Genomic DNA, 18,504 nt, shown 5'->3' with positions numbered 1-18,504 from the left:
TAATCTTATTTGACCTTAACCCAAACTCTCCTATGCTTTTTGCTACCACCTGTCATGATTTGTATAATTTTAGACTAAAATTTCCCTGGAAGGTCTTTTATTTGTCTGTAAAATGTCACACACACCTGTGGCCCTGTACAAATATTTACAGAATAAATGTGCCACCAGCATCTGTTGCAACAAGCACATATGGGGCAGGTTGTTCGTGGCTCAACCTTTAGAGACTCAGGAGATTGCTACAGCCCTATTCCCCTCTAGTTATTCCCAGTCTGATCAGCTCTCTCTAAAAGAGCAGAATATCTTCAGGGACAGACCATCCATTTCCTATCTTCCACTCAAGTAGAGTGGGGATCTTTAAAGGGTGGCCACACATCCCAGACATCTTCCTCTTATCCATGGGAAGGCTGCTCACAGTCTGACTCCTAGACCTCCAAATATTAGAGGATCCTTAAAGGAAGTGTCTTATAGAGCTCCATGCATGAGTTTCCTCCATATGAAGGCTCTGCATTCTTATCTCCAACAGCAGGTATCTTAGGAGAGAAACCAATTCACAGCCACCTGCTCTCTGTAGCAGCAGACTGTGTTGAGCCCTGCTGTTGCCTATTCAGAGAATCATAGAACCATAGAATATCAGGGTTGGAAGGGACCTCAGGAGGTCATCTAGTCCAACCCCCTGCTCAAAGCAGGACCAATCCCCAAATAAATCATCCCAGCCAGGGCTTTGTCAAGCCTGACCTTATTTTGAATACGGTTCCAATAATTAATGCCCACAGCAGACTGTGCAGTTCCAAAACCCTAGCGTGTATGAGATTTGAGATTTCCCAGGTCCAGTGTAGTTAGAACTGGTCAAAAAAAATCAGACCTTTTCTACCATGACAAACTTTGACATGAAACTATTTTTTTCATTTAGTTTTGAATGAATGTTTTGTTTCAATTTTCTTTTTGAAAACTAAACATGAAAATTCAGTGTTCAGGTCCCTCTACCTACTCTTTTTCTCTCACTTCTTTACTTTTCGCCCCTTTTATCACTTGGAAAAGAAAGGATACATTTTTTGAAAAAGGAGATTCCCACCTTAAACCTGGACCTTTTCTTCATCATCATATGACTTTGAGAAGATAATATTTGCATGAAAAATGTGCAACTTTTGCAAAATACCATGATAACTCTTCTTAACTTAGAATGTAATGCAATAAATAATATATCCTACTAAGTTAAAACATATTTTATAAATAAGATATCTAGCCTTACACAGTATAACACTTCAGAAAAAATATATTCAGCGTCAATGGGAGTTTTAATGGGAGTCTTTGCAGGACCAAACCTACTATATTCAAATATATCTCCGCTGCATAGTGAAGTTTTCAAGTAAGAATTCTATAATGTGACATTTGTGAACTTTATTAAAAAGTAAAAATCAGCTTAAGAAGGCTACCTTCCTCTGATCATAAGCAGCAAAAGTAAAGAAAGAAGAAAATATTAGCTGATATAACAGTTCGTTAGATGAGCATTAATGTTACATACTTCTGGGCTCATAACTAATTTTCTTGTACCTTGTTTAAAGGTTTGTCTAAGCAGCAGGGGTTCCAGTGATGGGTCTAGTTCTTCCCCAACATTTTCTAGCAGAAGTGGAGTCCCAAACTGAATGCAGTTCTCCAAAGTTCTCATGTAGTCTGTATCTGTGAACTTGATAACACTCAATTGGTTTTCTTTCTCTGAGTTCTTTATCCATTTATTGGCTTGACCCTGGGGATCAATCATCAATGGCCTAGAATGTACAGTACAAAGAACCTGCTCAGTACACATGACTTTTTGTAAATTTGAAATTATTTCTGCTGTGGACTAGCTGGAAAAAAGTGACACATGATACTTTATGGCTGTATTATTTTAAGAGACAAACGTCCACTGGCTGAATATTACAGTCACAATTTGAACAGAAATATCAGAATTCTTTTAAAAGCCATGAAGATGATGTTTATGATTTTTTTCAAAAGACACAGATGAGTATTCAGAACTTTTTTGACAGCTTCATTGTATTTTTCCTTTCGAATTCTGATTTTTTAGAATTTTTTATTATATGTGAGTTTTGCAATAATTTTTGTTTTTTACAATAACTACCAGCAATTTGAGACTAATAGGGCTGATACCTCGAATGGCGTAAGTGGGTGTAGTTCCTTTCAATGGAGCTGTACTCACTTGCACTAACTGAAGATATGGGTCTATATATATATATATATATATATATTTTTTTTTTTTGCAAGGAAGCAAAAATTGGCACAAAAATTAGCACAAAAGCTGTCAGACAGGTTTAGTGTATCCCATGGTAGGCTGTTCGAGTTTCAATGGAGGATCACTGAAGGGATAAAAATAGTATCTGAGTGTCTTTCTTCCTGTAGCCAACATTCAGGTTCCAGAACAGAATTAATAATGAATGTTATTATTGAAATTTGTAATGTTTTTCTTACTGATTGAAATTCACTCCTGTGCAGAGGGCCATCCCAATGCTTCCACAGCATTTAAGAGGGATTTAAGTCCTCAAAATAAGGCTTAGATCGGACTTTGATAACAAAGCTGGCCCTCTGTGCTGGCCCTCTGCACAGAAGTCAATTTCATCCAATACACTAGTCTCTAAAACATGACAAAGAGCAAAGCTGAAGTTGACTGTGGTAGCAATAGGACCTTGAAATGTGTGTATAACCTGACTCACAGTTTTTCTGTATTGTGGTTTATATATTTAATGGCTCACACAAGAAAAATATTTATTAAAACTGTTATCAAAAATGTCCTTCTGTCTTCTATGTTTCTACAACTGCAAAAAAGAATAAATTACCAGACTTATACCAATCTGTGTTATAAGTCAATAGTTTTGCAATGTGAAGTCATTGTACACAATAGAGACATTGGAAAACAGTGGATAATCCGGAAGTAAGTTTAATCACAATATAAAATTCAACAACTGAATTTAAAGATGAAAAAAATATCTGTAATATTCTGGAAGGAAAACTTTCAACCACTGGAAACACTGGGTCTCATCCTGTGCAGAACAAAGCCTCCTCAAGTTCCACTGAAGGGTTTGGGAGGGGAAGGGTATGCAGCACCTTTCTGTTTCTAGTATACAGACTAAATTTGATTTAGTCTGAAATCTCGGTTTGTTTTAGCAAATTATTAGCTTCTTTGTTACCTACCAGCGCCTGGAGTTATCAACAATCACACCATTGTCGACCGAAAAGTTGTCTGTTGGTAATCCAGCAATATTCCAGGCTCTGATTTTTATTGGGTCACCAAGGGTCTTACTCAAAGAGAAGTTCTCAGAACAAGGAATATTTTTGTCCTGCAAGAAAAAATAAATCTTTATTCTTTATTTCTTTAAATTTTGTTAAAATACTGCTTCAGTTAAAAGTATTAATTTATTCACAACTTGCTTTAAAAATTGGCTTTTGTTCAAGGAGAGAAAATCATGGGGGGAAAAATTCACGTTTGCAGAAAATGGAAAGATTTTCCCAATTTTGTGGTGACTTTCCCCAATTTTGGCTGAGATTTTGTGGGATTTTTCTCGAGTTGTTTTTTTTTTTTGCCCCCAGTTCTGAAGGTATTCTTTTTTACTCTTTTGTAATATGTTGTGTGATGATAACTTACACACTGCGGTGTAGTGGGAAAAAAACAGAACCATCTAGAAATCTTTAAATTGCAAGAAAATTTTCCTAACTTTTGTTTATTTATTCTGTGTTTACACTTCCAACTAATACAACGCACTTTTCCAATGCCGGTCAGTCACATATTACTTCATCGCTATTTACTTACCTAAATCAAGTCTATGGTGCAACTGTCTCTTTAAAAAAAGCAAAAGCAGGTACTGTGCAGCAATAATTTCTTCAGTAAAGCCCCAGCTATACAAATATATGTGCTAGCACAGACCTCTGCACCCATGAGGAACACCACTGACTTCAGTGGAACAATGGGATTCTGTACAGGTACATAGGTCAAAATTAGTGCATCTATTTGCAGGATTGGGACCTAGCAGCAGCTAGGGCTAGCAACATCCAACAACAAAATGGAAGTTGAAAGGCCCTGATCTTGCAAAGGGAACATTCTGGTCCTGTGTTAGCCCTATTGGTCCCTTTGCAGCCTAAGCCTTTATCTTCCACCTTGCCATCCACCATACTTCAGGTTCCAGTACTGCAAACAGATGCCTTATGGAGTCCGACTGAAATCAGTGGGATGCTGTATGAGAGTAAGGGTCCATCTGAGCAAATCCCTTTGCAGAATCAGGGCCTTACATTGTGACTTGATATTTCGTTCTGCAAGTATGCAAGCCGTTTTCATGCAACCACTTTTAAAATGTTTTAAAGGGAAGAAGCACAGTTTAACAATGCTTAACAAGTTTGCATCCACACTACAAACTTAAAAAATGTTTCATATTTATCCATTCAAAACTTAGGTTTGGAAACACAGTAAAGTATCACCATCTCAAACATGGTAGTGTTTAAAATGGTTTATTTAAATGGTTTACTTGAAAGGCTTTAGTTGGGGACAGGGCTAGTATCAGGATAGCTAAATTTGAAAAAATTCTTTTGGTTTGTGCTTGGGTTGGACAGACTAGTTAGCACTGTGCCATCCATCTTTAATGTAGCTGCACTTTAGTTTGTAAAGTGATTGCTTTATTTATTTAAGGCCAATTTCTGAAGTCCTCTCAATCAATTACTTAGTCTTTACTCACATGAAACTCTCACTGAAGTCAATGGGTCAACATCAGATCATTTCTGGTACACCAGTGTAAACCTTGAGTAAATCCACTGAATTCAGTGAATTACTCCAGATTTACAAAAGTGTAAATCAGCAAAATTTAGACCACTCACTTTAAAATGATTTTTTACTAAGTAGACACCAAGTGAAAAATCAGAAATTTCAGGATTTGGCCCACAGATTGTAAAGCACTTTGGGATCTACTGGGATGAAAGATATTATTTAAATCTAAGATAAACTTTCTAACCTTGCACAACTTGCTCCAGTCTTTAGTACACTCTTGTCGAAAGGCACTAGTGAAAGCACCCAAATAAGCTATCACTCCAGCTGATATCAGAACATCTCCTGTCAAATTATCATATGTATTTTGAAGATCATTTGCAGCATTACACCATCTATGGATAAGCAAAGATACCATATAAAATTCCTCTATATTGGTAGCATTAACAGAGTACATCATCAACACAAGAAGTGTTTTCCCTTTATGTTAAAGGTGAATTGCAAATAAATAATTAAAACATTGTGTTTGTGCCCTTGGATGTTGCTTTGAAGACTGCCTCAAATGTTTTGGTGAGTATTTTTTAGTCACAATATTGGGTCCTTTGACGATCTTTGAAGGACCTGATTGCCCCAGTCCCCAAATGAGGATACAGGGATGCAAAAGTTTAAGGCTCAGAGAACTAAAGCTCAGGTTTTGTCTCTACTTTTGGATGCATGTTCGAATGAGCATTTGTATTTACATCTGACCTTGATTTTTCTCCACCCAGTCCTCCAATCAGCTTCTCTGCTCTTTCTAGTTTCTTAGCACACAGATCCACCTGGAATTCTAGACGAGCCTTTTCTTCAGTTTTCTCAACAAAGGTTTGTTGCAATTTTGCCAAATGATTCTCCACTGCTGCAAGTTCAGCTCTCTTCTGATTCAGTAATGCCATAGTTTCTGCTAAGGACTGCTGGGCCTCCCCTAGACGAGCTTTTTTGGGAGCAACCACCTGTTCAATTACAATTAATGCAGGGATGCTAAATCCATATAGTTTACTGATGTATAAAGTTCTGTATGTAACACTTTGGATCAATATTCCAAGGTAAGGAGGAGCATATTTTATTATATTAATATTTGTGAAAACGAATAGGGAAGTGGGTCCTAATATACTAAATGCACTATGTTTTTTGAGAATGAAGCTTAGGAAGCAAAGCCAACTAACAATGTATATTCATTCTAAATTACTTGAATAAAAAATTAAAATTAAACTGGCTCAGAATCTTGTTGTATTAAATTAATACATCAAGTTGCATTACCGAGGCAGAAAACATACTGTATTGATGCTTGCCATAAATGTGTGTCCAACGTTGGACACCTTATATTGTTATTATAGCAGCAATGCTAGTACCATTGATAAAGAAAATTACTGAAGTGAGATAAACAAGGATTAAAGCAGACATAATTTTTTCTCTACGTTAAAACTTAAAACAAAAAAAGACCAATACAAAAATCCCCAAAACAATATCATTCCAAAGTACCATTCATTGGCTAAAAATAATTACTTGATTTATTATTTGATTTTCAATACCCATTTACAGATGGCAATTTAGGTTATATTGTTTGAAGGAAGAAAAAAAAACATACAAATATTTTTCATGGTTTTCTAGAAGAATGAACATATTTCTGTTCTATTTAGTGGTGTGTGTAGCCTATGGCAGAGATTCCTCAGCTATTTAATTCTTTGGATTTCTCTGTAAGAGAAAGTCTCCTGCATGGACTCTCTCTCTCCATTCAACACCCCCTTTTTTCCTTGCTTGATTCTCAAAATATTTTATTATGTAGACCACCCACTCCCCATGGACCTCCTGGATCACAATTTTAGATATCCTTTTTTATTGTATAAGCAGAAAATAAAAGTATGATTATAGTTTTTGACAGACTTTATAGTACTTTATTTTAATCTGTATGCTGCTTCAGTAAAAACATCTCTTATCTTCATCAAATCTGACAGCTATTTTCATCTTCAGGTATGTTGGCAACAAGAAGAAAGCCAAGGAAAAAGTGTGGGCCCCTTACTGAATGAGGGAGGCAACCTAGTGACAGAGGATGTGGAAAAAGCTAATGTACTCAATGCTTTTTTTGCCTCTGTTTTCACTAACAAGGTCAGCTCCCAGACTGCTGCGCTGGGCATCACAAAATGGGGAAGAGATGGCCAGCCCTCTGTGGAGATAGAGGTGGTTAGGGACTATTTAGAAAAGCTGGACGTGCACAAGTCCATGGGGCCGGACGAGTTGCATCCGAGAGTGCTGAAGGAATTGGCGGCTGTGATTGCAGAGCCCTTGGCCATTATCTTTGAAAACTTGTGGCGAACGGGGGAAGTCCCGGATGACTGGAAAAAGGCTAATGTAGTGCCAATCTTTAAAAAAGGGAAGAAGGAGGATCCTGGGAACTACAGGCCAGTCAGCCTCACCTCAGTCCCTGGAAAAATCATGGAGCAGGTCCTCAAAGAATCAATCCTGAAGCACTTACATGAGAGGAAAGTGATCAGGAACAGTCAGCATGGATTCACCAAGGGAAGGTCATGTCTGACTAATCTAATCGCCTTTTATGATGAGATTACTGGTTCTGTGGATGAAGGGAAAGCAGTGGATGTATTGTTTCTTGACTTTAGCAAAGCTTTTGACACGGTCTCCCACAGTATTCTTGTCAGCAAGTTAAGGAAGTATGGGCTGGATGAATGCACTATAAGGTGGGTAGAAAGCTGGCTAGATTGTCGGGCTCAACGGGTAGTGATCAATGGCTCCATGTCTAGTTGGCAGCCGGTGTCAAGTGGAGTGCCCCAGGGGTCAGTCCTGGGGCCGGTTTTGTTCAATATCTTCATAAATGATCTGGAGGATGGTGTGGATTGCACTCTCAGCAAATTTGCGGATGATACTGAACTGGGAGGAGTGGTAGATACGGTGGAGGGGAGGGATAGGATACAGAAGGACCTAGACAAATTGGAGGATTGGGCCAAAAGAAATCTGATGAGGTTCAATAAGGATAAGTGCAGGGTCCTACACTTAGGATGGAAGAATCCAATGCACCGCTACAGACTAGGGACCGAATGGCTAGGCAGCAGTTCTGCGGAAAAGGACCTAGGGGTGACAGTGGACGAGAAGCTGGATATGAGTCAGCAGTGTGCCCTTGTTGCCAAGAAGGCCAATGGCATTTTGGGATGTATAAGTAGGGGCATAGCGAGCAGATCGAGGGACGTGATCGTTCCCCTCTACTCGACACTGGTGAGGCCTCATCTGGAGTACTGTGTCCAGTTTTGGGCCCCACACTACAAGAAGGATGTGGATAAATTGGAGAGAGTCCAGCGAAGGGCAACAAAAATGATTAGGGGTCTAGAGCACATGACTTATGAGGAGAGACTGAGGGAGCTGGGATTGTTTAGTCTGCAGAAGAGAAGAATGAGGGGGGATTTGATAGCTGCTTTCAACTACCTGAAAGGGGGTTCCAAAGAGGATGGCTCTAGACTGTTCTCAATGGTAGCAGATGACAGAACGAGGAGTAATGGTCTCAAGTTGCAATGGGGGAGGTTTAGATTGGATATTAGGAAAAACTTTTTCACTAAGAGGGTGGTGAAACACTGGAATGCGTTACCTAGGGAGGTGGTAGAATCTCCTTCCTTAGAGGTTTTTAAGGTCAGGCTTGACAAAGCCCTGGCTGGGATGATTTAACTGGGAATTGGTCCTGCTTCGAGCAGGGGGTTGGACTAGATGACCTTCTGGGGTCCCTTCCAACCCTGATATTCTATGATTCTATGATCTTCACAGTAGTCCCAGTCCTCTGTTAAATTTGAAAATATATGTCCTAAATTTATTTTCCAATGAAGTACCTTTTATTTCAGTTTAACTGCAATCATAATAAGTAGCTTAGTCTTGCAGTTCTCATGTGTGTGTAGCTTCCACTAAAGCCAACGGGAGTTTTCAGGACTGGACTCAACACATACCTTAGCAACTCTGTCATACACTTCCATAGCCATAATCCATTTACACAAACCCTCAGCTGCGGAGGATGCTTTAGCCACCTTAGGTGGATCAAACTCGGGATTAGTCAGATATTCAGAACGAATCTTCTGCATGACAGTCACCTACATGATAAAAACATTACAGTCATAGGAAAACTTTATTTATCTAAGGCCCAGTTTTGCCATCCTTACCATGCTGAACAGTACCTTAACTCCACAAGTTGATCAACTGACATCACTAAGGAATTACTCAATATGGGTAACTGTGACAGAGTCCAGCCCTAATTTGTTTCTCTGATTTTCTCACTGTCTACATTCTTACCAAGCTTCCCTCCTCGTCAGATCGCCATCCTTTGTGTCTTTCTTCAAGTCTTATTTTAAGTTGCCTCTCCTTCTGAAACAAATGCATTCCCTTTCTTCTTTTATATTCTTCCTTCGAATTTACTTATTTCAGCAAAGCTTTTTAATGATGATCCCCAAAGTTATCTTTACTGAATGAAGACTGGATCTTCAACCAGAGTATGTGAATGAATTACATTGCCTGTGCCTACTTCTGGGCCCAATCTTGTGAGATACTAAGCACTCAGCAACTTGTAAGGATCAGGCCCTTAGACAATAAGTTCCCTGCAAGCAGAGGTCATGTCTTTATATTGCGCCCTTGTACATTTCGAGGCATATAATCATACCATGTTATCCACACTGTCAGATTTAATCTATATTTCAGATAAACAGTTTTTTTAAATGAAAAAAAACCCCACTGATATATTTAGTCCTTTCAAAACTAAATAAAATGTATTATGCCAGACCTGATTTTGTCATAGCTTCTCTGGTAAACATACAGGGACTGATTTACTAAAGCTGGTACAAGGAGATGTTACTTACATATTTTAAGCTGGGTAAATCTAGGTACAGAACTTTTCACTCAGGCAGCTAGCAGGCAGTGGTACAGACATCCCCTACAGGGTACCTACTGGAGGATAACTCTAAATCCTGCTGGAATGCCATAGGAGGCACCACCGGAAGGAGCCACTGAGAGGAGGAGTTGAATCACTGTATTTCCAGTCTGCCCTGGCCGTGCACCCTTCTTGGACAGTGTCATTCACTTCTCAGATGGCACTTGCTCCTAAAAGCCCCCAGAATAACTGAGATTGCAAGCTGCTGTGTGCTGACACAATTCCCTCTTCCCCATATAGTTTATTTCCATGAAAGCCCAGGGTGAATTTACCCCTTGGTGTAATATCTTCCATACATGTTTTTGGAGGCAGATTTCATTACTCAAAAGACATTAATCAAACACTTACTGGAATGTTATCCTTGTCATACTCTCTAAGATCCTTTAAGAAATTCATGTCACCCAGAACTTTCTTGCTAGGCCCCCAGTAATCCAAGACCTACAATGGAAATTAGGGAAGAACTTTTAAAACTTTTAAACCAAAATGAATTCATAAATATCCTCTAATTAACAGACAGGCATGCATGGAAAAGAGGCGACTAAGGGAGGATATGATAGAGGTCTATAAAATCATGAGTGGTATAGAGAAAGTAAATAAGGAAGTGTTATTTTTACTCCTTCTCATAATACAAGAACAAGGGGCCACCAAATGAAATTAGTAGGTAGCAGGTTTAAAACAAACACAAGAAAGTATTTTTTCATACAATGCACTGTCAACCTCTGGAACTCCTTGCCAGAGGATGTTGTGAAGTCCAATACTGTAACGAGGTTCAAAACGGAGCTAGCTAGATTCATGGAGGATAGGTCCATCAATGGCTATTAGCCAGGATCAGCAGGAATGGTGTCCCTAGCCTCTGTTTGCCAGAAGCTGGGATTGGGTGATAGGGCATGGATCACTTGATGATAACCTGTCTGTTCATTCCTTTTGGGGCACCTGCCACTGGCCACTGTCAGAGGACAGGATACTGGGCTTGATGGACCTCTGGTCTGACCCACTATGGCTGTTCTTATGTTTTTATGTTCATACTTATTACAGAAGGTTGGTAAAAGTCAGATCGCAGCATGTTTAAGGATTTAGCCCAGACTGTTTATATTTTGAAGCTTTAATATACTACGAATCCAAAGCATTTGCCACTAAGGTCGATTTTATAGAAGTCGATCTATAGTAAGCGATTTTATACAGTCGGTCATGCATGTTCCCACTAAGGGCATTAGGTCGGCGGAGTGCACCCTCAATACCGTGGCTAGCACCGACTCACGGAGTGGTGCACTGTGGGTAGCTATCCCACAGTCCCTGCTGCCCATTGGAATTCTGGTTTAAACTCCCAATGCCTGATGGGGCAAAAACATTGTCGCAGGTGGTTTTGGGTACATGCCGTCAGTCTCCCCTCCCTTCCTCCCTCCCTCCCTCCTTGAAATCAATGGCAAACAATCATTTTGCACCTTTTTTCCTGGGTTATCCATGCAGACACCATAGCATGGCAAGCATGGAGCCCGCTCAGCTGCACACTGCTTTTGTGAGCCTTGTAAACACCTCACACATTATCCTGCAGTATGTGCAGAGCCTAGCTAGGAATGAGGAAGATTGTGAGCAGGATATGGACACAGACGTTCCTGAAAGCACAGGATGTGGCAACTGGGATATCACGGCGGCACCGGAGCATGTTGATACAGTAGAACGCCGATTCTGGGCCCAGCAAACAAGCACAGACTGGTGGGACCGCACAATGTTGCAGGTATGGGATGATTCCCAGTGGCTGCGAAACTTTCGTATGCATAAGGCCACTTTCATGGAACTGTATGAGTTGCTTTCCCCTGCCCTGACAGTTGAGAAGCGAGTGGTGATAGCTCTGTGGAAGCTTGCAACGCCTGACTGCTACCTGTCAGTTGGGAATCAATTCAGAGTGGGCAAATCTACTGTGGGGGCTGCTGTGATCCAAGTAGCCAGGGCAATCAATACCCTTCTGCTAAAAAGGGTAGTGACTCTGGGAAATGTGCAGGTCATAGTGGATGTCTTTGCTGTAATGGGGTTCCCTAACTGTGGTGGGGCGATAGACGGAACCCATATCCCTATCTTGGCACCGGACCACCTTGCCAAAGAGTACATAAACCGCAAGGGGTACTTCTCAATGGTGTTGCATGCACTGGTGGATCACAAGGGCCGTTTCACTGACATCCACGTAGGATGGTCGGGAAAGGTGCATGATGCTCACATATTTCGGAACTTCGGGCTGTTCGGAAAGCTGCAAGAAGGGACTTTCTTCCTAGACCAGAAAATTACCATTGGGGATGTTGAAATGTCAATAGTTATCCTTGGGGACCCAGCCTACCCCTTGCTCCCATGGCTCATGAAGCCATACACAGGCAGCCTGGACAGTAGTAAGGAGCAGTTAAACTATAGGCTGAGCAAGTGCAGAATGGTGGTAGAATGTGCCTTTGGACATTTAAAAGCTCACTGGCGCCGTTGCTGACTAGGTGAGACCTCAGCACAACCAACATTCCTATTGTAATTGCTGCTTGCTGTGTGCTCCATAATATCTGGGAGAGTAAGGCGGAGACGTTTATAGCGGGGTGGGAGGTTGAGGCAAATCGCCTGGTGTCCAATTTTGAACAGCCAGACACCAGGGCAATTAGAAGAGCACACTGAGGTGTGCTGCGAATCAGAGAGTCTTTGAAAAACAGTTTCATGACTGACCAGGGTATGGTATGACAGTTGTGTGTGTTTGTCCTTGATGCAAAGCCTCCTCCTTTGTTGAATGTACTTCCGTGTAAGCCAATCCCCTTCCCTCCCTTCAACCACAGCTGGCACAGGAAATGAAGTCCCTATTGTTCTGAATCCATTCATTCTTTATTTATTAAAAAAAAACTTGAGATCACTGACAATGCTGACTAGTAAAAGGTAGCCTGGGTATACAAAGGGTTTGATAACGGGGTGAGGTTGGGGAGGAGGGAAGGACAAGGCCACATTGCTTATTGTAGCCAAACTACAAATCAAAGAGGTTTGAATGACAGCCTTCTGTTGCTTGGGCCATCCCCTGGAGTTGAGTGGCAGGGTGCGCGAAGCCTCCCCAGCCCCGTGTTCTTGGGCGTCTGTGTGAGGAGGATATGGAACTGGCCGAGGAGGGCAGGCGGTTACACAATGGATGCAGCGGGGGTCTGTACTCCAATTGCCTTTCCTGCAGCTCCACCAGATGCCTCATCATGTCTGTTTGCTCCCCCATTAGCCTCAGTATCTCCTCCTGGGTGTTCTGATCACGCTCACTGTATGCTTTCCTGGCCTCTGCCACCGAATGCCTCCATGCATTCAGCTGTGCCCTATAAGTGCGGGAGGACTGCATGAGATCTGAAAACATGTCATCGCGAGTGTGTTTTTTTCGCCTTCTAATCTGCAATAACCTCAGGGACAGAGTTGATGCGGGGAGCATAGAAGCATTTGCAGCTGCAGGGGGGAAAAAAAGAAGAGTAGACTTTTAAGAAGATACATTTCTGAGAACAGAAGGGAGATTCTTTCACAGTGAATCAAGCAATTCACTGCAGACAGCACATGTGTTTTAGATAAAAGGTCGCATTTTGTCTTTTACATGGAGCGCCTGCCAGTATGGTGACACATCACACACGGATGGGAAACAGAATTTGGTTTCCAGGCAGCCATGGTAAACCAAAGGGTATGTTAGGTTGGCTTCTTCCGCGTTCATAACATGTGGGAATGGTTTCAAACTGCAGCGCCCTCCTTTCCCAGAGCAACCAGTGCCAGTTGGGTTTGCTGTTTAAAAGGAGGGGCTGCAGTTGCCGTTTAAAAGGAGGGGCTGCTGTTTTGGAGTGGATGTGCAGCACACCCCTCTCCCTGCCCCCACATGGCTATTCTCTGGGATGATCCCTTTTAGCCAAGCCCAAACAGCCCAGCATGCCTGGGGTCTAATGTGTGGGGGATCACCAAATAGAGGGGATTATTGTTGCCTTACAAAACTTCCCTCTTTCAACCAGGTGACCATGAATGATATTACCATCCTGAGGCTGACGCAGAAAGATAAAGACTGAATGTTGCATGAATGCGACCAAAACCCAGGACTATTCGCTGCCATGCTTTGTGCTGCAATGATTCCAGACCACTTGCTACTGGCTTGGTGTGGTAACGTGTCCTACCGTGGAGGACAAAATAAGGCAGCCCTCCCCAGAAACCTTCTGCAAAGGCTTTCAGAGTACCTCCAGGAGAGCTTCATGGAGATGTCCCTGGAGGATTCCCGCTCCATCCCCAGACACATTAACAGACTTTTCCAATAGCTGTACTGGCCGCGAATGCATCCCAATTGTTCAGGGCAAATCAAACATTAAACACATTGCTTTTAACCCCTGTAGTTTCGTTACAAATGTGCACTCACCAGAGGTGCCTTCTCCACCTGCAGGGTCCAAGAACAATACGCTCTGGGAGGGTATTGGCTCCAGGGTGAGGAAAAGGTCCTGGTTGCCGGGTAGAACGGATTCTCTGCTTGCCTGATGTGCATTCTCCCCCTCCTCCTCCTCTTCCTCGTCCACAAAATCCTTATTGTGTCCACGAAGAGTGTTGGGGTACTGGTAGGGTCCCGCCCTAGAATGGCATGCAGCTGATCACAGAAGCAGCATGTCTGGGGCTCTGACCCGGAGCAACCGTTTGCCTCCTTTGTCTTTTGGTAGGCTTGCCTGAGCGCCTTAATTTTCATGTGGCACTGCTGTGTGTCCCTGGTGTAGCCTCTGTCCATCATGCCCTGTGCGATTTTGACATATATATCAGCATTTCTTCTGCAGGAGTTCTGCCTGCACAGATTCTTCTCCCCATACAGCAATCAGATCCAGTGTCTCCCATTCCCTCCGTGCTGGAGCTCGTTTGCAATTCTGGGGGGACTGCATGGTCACCTGTTCCGCTGAGCTCGCCACGCTGACTAAACAGGAAATGAAATTCAAAAGTTCCCGGTGCTTTTCGTGTGTACCTGGCTAGTGCATCAGAGGTGAAAGTGCTGTCCAGAGAGGTCACACTGGAGCACTCTGGGATATGTCCCAGAGGCCAATACCATCAAATTGCACAGCGCTGCATCTACTGTACCCCAAATTTGACCCAGGAAAGTCTATTTTAGCACTACTCCCCTTGTCAGGGAAGAGTACAGGAGTCAATTTTAAGAGCCCTTCAGGTTGGCAGAAGGGGGTTGGTTGTGTAGACACATTCATTATAAAATCCACCTAACATGGCTAAATTCGACCTAACCTCGTAGTGTAGACCAGGCCTTAGTTTCCTTGTGTATGTTATTAATATAAGGCCCATCCTCCCTAATGTTCTAATGTCAAAGCAATGTTCTTTTCCAAGACAGAAAGGAAAGAAATCCAATGGTGTCACATGGTATGAAGATGAAATCTCCTTGAGGATGGAATCAGCCACAGAGAGAGGAGTCTGTCGGACCAAATATTTCCCTAGACCATACTTAAAAATCAAATAGTGACTGTGGGGAAAAAGACCCTTTACTCTGATGATCAGGGGGTACCCCTTGTACAATAAGGGAGTTCTGCCTGATTCACCACCTGTAGAGGCTAAGGCAAGAGTCCACTTAACTGCCCTGTGTCTACGACAGCAGTAGCAACTCTCAGGGAGAACGACAGACACAGGACCAGGAGTCACAGAAAGCAAAAAACAGTGAACTCTCCACTCCACAAGCTATTCTGTAGTTCCACAACAGGTGGATTGGAAGCTGAAGCTGTCTCCTTGCTGATGTACAGCCTGCATCCATGGTTTTCTTGAAGGCTGCAAATGTGTGTCTAGTTTATAGGGCCCTATATTTTTCATTTGAGAAGAACTGCTATCGATGAACAAATATATTAGAAAAATTACATTCTTATTTGAAATTTGCTTTCTGCCATTTTACCTTGCCTCCAGTCCCGGTAGGATCTGTAATTCTTTCAGGTTTTATATCTTTCATAACACAGATGGCAGCCATAACTAGTTTGACACCAGATGGAGGATTCTTCATTGATTTCACAATTGTTATATCAGATGGCTAAAACAAAAGTGACATTTTAAAAATAAAATGTATTGATTTACAGTTTTGTATCTCGTACACAAAATACATTAAGCTCAATATTCATAACAAAAGAAAAAAGGATTATCGATTTCTCATGATCAAGTAGCATATATGTAGTGAATAAAAACAGAAATGAAAGGAATTTTAACACTGCACACAATAAATATAAGAATAATTATAGGGTTTGTTTTTTTACAAGGGATGATTTGAAAACATATAGTTAATATTGCCTGAACACAAGAAAAATCCACCCTACAGCAACTTTTTCTTATATATGGGAGATCAAAATTAGATCAAGTTTAGTAAGTGTAAACAAACCATACGAAATCCAAGACTAGGTCAAAAGATTTCTTTGGTACTTATCCCGAGGTGGCACACAAGAACTCTCATATATTTGGCAACTCCAAATGAACAGTTCCTGCAGGCATTTTCTCTACAATACTGTTCTAAAGTCTGGTAACTGAGTCATAATGGTGACTCTGAAAAATTCAAGATCCAGAAAATTCTTAGCCACATTATAATTTTAAAACAAAAATGTAAGCGCTGGATTCCTTGAATGGACATCCCTAAGCTTAGCTAGATGGAGAAATTAAACACCAATGTTAATATGTCGATTTTGTGTAGTGCCTAATACAGCTCCAGTCCTGCCAATATGCTTGTGCTTAGCTTTAGGAATGTGATTAGTCCCATGAAAGAACTGAATCAGACTACATGTGAGAGTTAAGCATGTATAAATGTGTTTGTAAGATCTTAATCAGGATTCCTCTTCTCATCTAAGTTTTTTTGTGTAGTAATGGCCAGGTGGTCTCCTAAAGCAACAAATTTAGGGCCTAACCCTGAGATTAGGGCCTAATGCTGAGCATTTCCTGAGAGACCTCAACGTCCACTGACTTCATCAGGATTTGAAGGTGCTCAACACCTTGCAGGAGGAACACAGCTCCTTGCATGATCAGACCCACTCATTCCAAAAAGATGATAAAACAAAGATATACAGAGTGGTGCTCAGAGAAGTTTGTGACTAAGCAGATAGAGAAAACCTAAAGCAGAGATGGACCAGAAAAAAGAATAAAGGACAGAACCTAGTAGCTAGAGAGATGGGAGCCAGGAAAAGAAGGGAGAGTGACATACTGCCTTGGGAAAGTATTTATAAAGAAAGTCTAGGGACAAAAAAAAAAAAAAAATCACACAGGCTTTCAACTCTCAAGCAGAGAAGATATCTGAAAACTGTTTTCTCAGAAGTGCTTTCTGTGTCACATGACACAAACAAGTATGTTTTTTAACAGATTTCCTAAATTCAGAAGAAGAATTTGTGATTACCCAGATGTCAAAAACTGAGAATTTTAACCTTTTTCAAACCTTTTCTTGTTTTCTCTTTAACGTGTTCTTTGGCAAATAACCCAAAGTACACAGAAAAATTAAATAATTCTTTAGAGTGCCACTTTTAAAAATTTAGCTCGCCTTAAGGGTGTCAAGGGCAGAAAGTGCAGCCTCTAGCGCTGGAATTGCCTCTGCCAGGTCACTCTCACACTCATTCTTCAGTTCCTGGGCTTCCGCAGCTTTTTCTGTAGCAATCTCTTCATCTATTTTCACAGTTTTACTTTTTGCTTCCACTTCTGCCGATTCCTTCTCTATAATCTAAAGAAAACATTCATGAGCAGAATTCATCGAACTTGCCACTGAATGGTGTTTATTCAATCAACTGTCTGGGGCTATGATGTAGAGCATCTATAAAATAATTTTGGTTTACTTCTTCGTCTTTTTCAGTAGGTTAGTATTAGAATCATTATTAATTTATGTGACACTGACCTGCATAAAAAATTGTTTTCTCAAAATAAACTGAAAAGAAAAGATCTGTAGGTAATGGGAATTTTGTAGGAGTAACATAACATCTCTGTGGACCCACGTCAATAGCTAGCAGAATCAAACAAACATAAGCAGCCTTAGATTTGAAATTGGAACTGAGAGACATATAAAAGGTGTTCTTTGCACTAAATAAGGGCTTTATATCCCTACAATTTTGAAATTCCTACCAAAAAACCCACCACTACGTGCACTAAGATTGCAGTTACTACAAATAGCTGTTTTTACAATACTTTTACAGTGAAAAAGGCCACAAGTTTACCAGGCGATTTTTTTGTGCCTCATGCTGCAACTTAAAAATGGATTTGTAATGTAAAATGATTTTTACAGACCCCTAGTCTGTAATATAGACTATACCTATTGTGCTTTTTTTTTTTTTTTTTTTTTTTTTTTTTGAGTGAAGAGGCTATCACTTGATTCAGGGCAATGACTCCCTCCCATTTCTGTCAATCTGACGACTAGTTTCCCTCAAAGCTTATGGGTGTTGGGGACTCTGACCTGGAATGCAGATTTGTCAGAGAAGGCGGAATGTACTGGAATGCATTTTTAGAAAGCCATTTTTAAGTAACAGCCAAGTTGACAAAAATGTCAAGAAAGAATTCTGTCTATTTGGTACTACAGTTACTGTAAGAGCATCCACGTACACCTACTAAGAGAGAGTTAAACTACCAAAATCCATGAAATTTTAATGAGAGTTGGGCACCCTACTTCCTTAGGCTCTGTTGAAAACCCAGCCTATAACCTTAGGCCATGTCTACACTAGTAGGACTTCAGTGGTACAGCTGCACTGGTATACTACACTGGCAAAGAGCTCCGAGTATGGATGCAGTTTATACCAGCAAAACTGAGCTTTTGCCAGTATAGCTTATTCCAGCCCCATTGAGCAAAACAAGCTATACTAGCAAAAGTGCA

General features: G+C 41.1%; 1 protein-coding gene across 1 annotated transcript in view; it reads right to left on the bottom strand.

Annotated features, from left to right (window-relative positions):
* DNAH12 (dynein axonemal heavy chain 12) overlaps nucleotides 1-18,504 on the bottom strand; it is a 175,116-nt gene that overhangs the window by 42,566 nt on the left and 114,046 nt on the right. Inside the window, exons 49-56 of the mRNA XM_074957725.1 lie at nucleotides 17,191-17,367; nucleotides 15,577-15,708; nucleotides 10,038-10,127; nucleotides 8,719-8,859; nucleotides 5,489-5,730; nucleotides 4,989-5,136; nucleotides 3,184-3,329; nucleotides 1,552-1,766 (exon numbers count right to left, since the gene is read on the bottom strand). Coding sequence (XP_074813826.1) covers nucleotides 1,552-1,766; nucleotides 3,184-3,329; nucleotides 4,989-5,136; nucleotides 5,489-5,730; nucleotides 8,719-8,859; nucleotides 10,038-10,127; nucleotides 15,577-15,708; nucleotides 17,191-17,367 — 1,291 coding nt within the window. The remainder of the gene's footprint in view (nucleotides 1-1,551; nucleotides 1,767-3,183; nucleotides 3,330-4,988; nucleotides 5,137-5,488; nucleotides 5,731-8,718; nucleotides 8,860-10,037; nucleotides 10,128-15,576; nucleotides 15,709-17,190; nucleotides 17,368-18,504) is intronic.

The sequence above is a fragment of the Natator depressus genome, chromosome 7, assembly GCF_965152275.1.
Source record: "Natator depressus isolate rNatDep1 chromosome 7, rNatDep2.hap1, whole genome shotgun sequence".
NCBI lineage: Eukaryota > Metazoa > Chordata > Testudines > Cheloniidae > Natator > Natator depressus.
The sequence above is the reverse complement of the archived record's forward strand: the minus strand, read 5'-3'. Positions and strand labels throughout refer to the sequence as shown.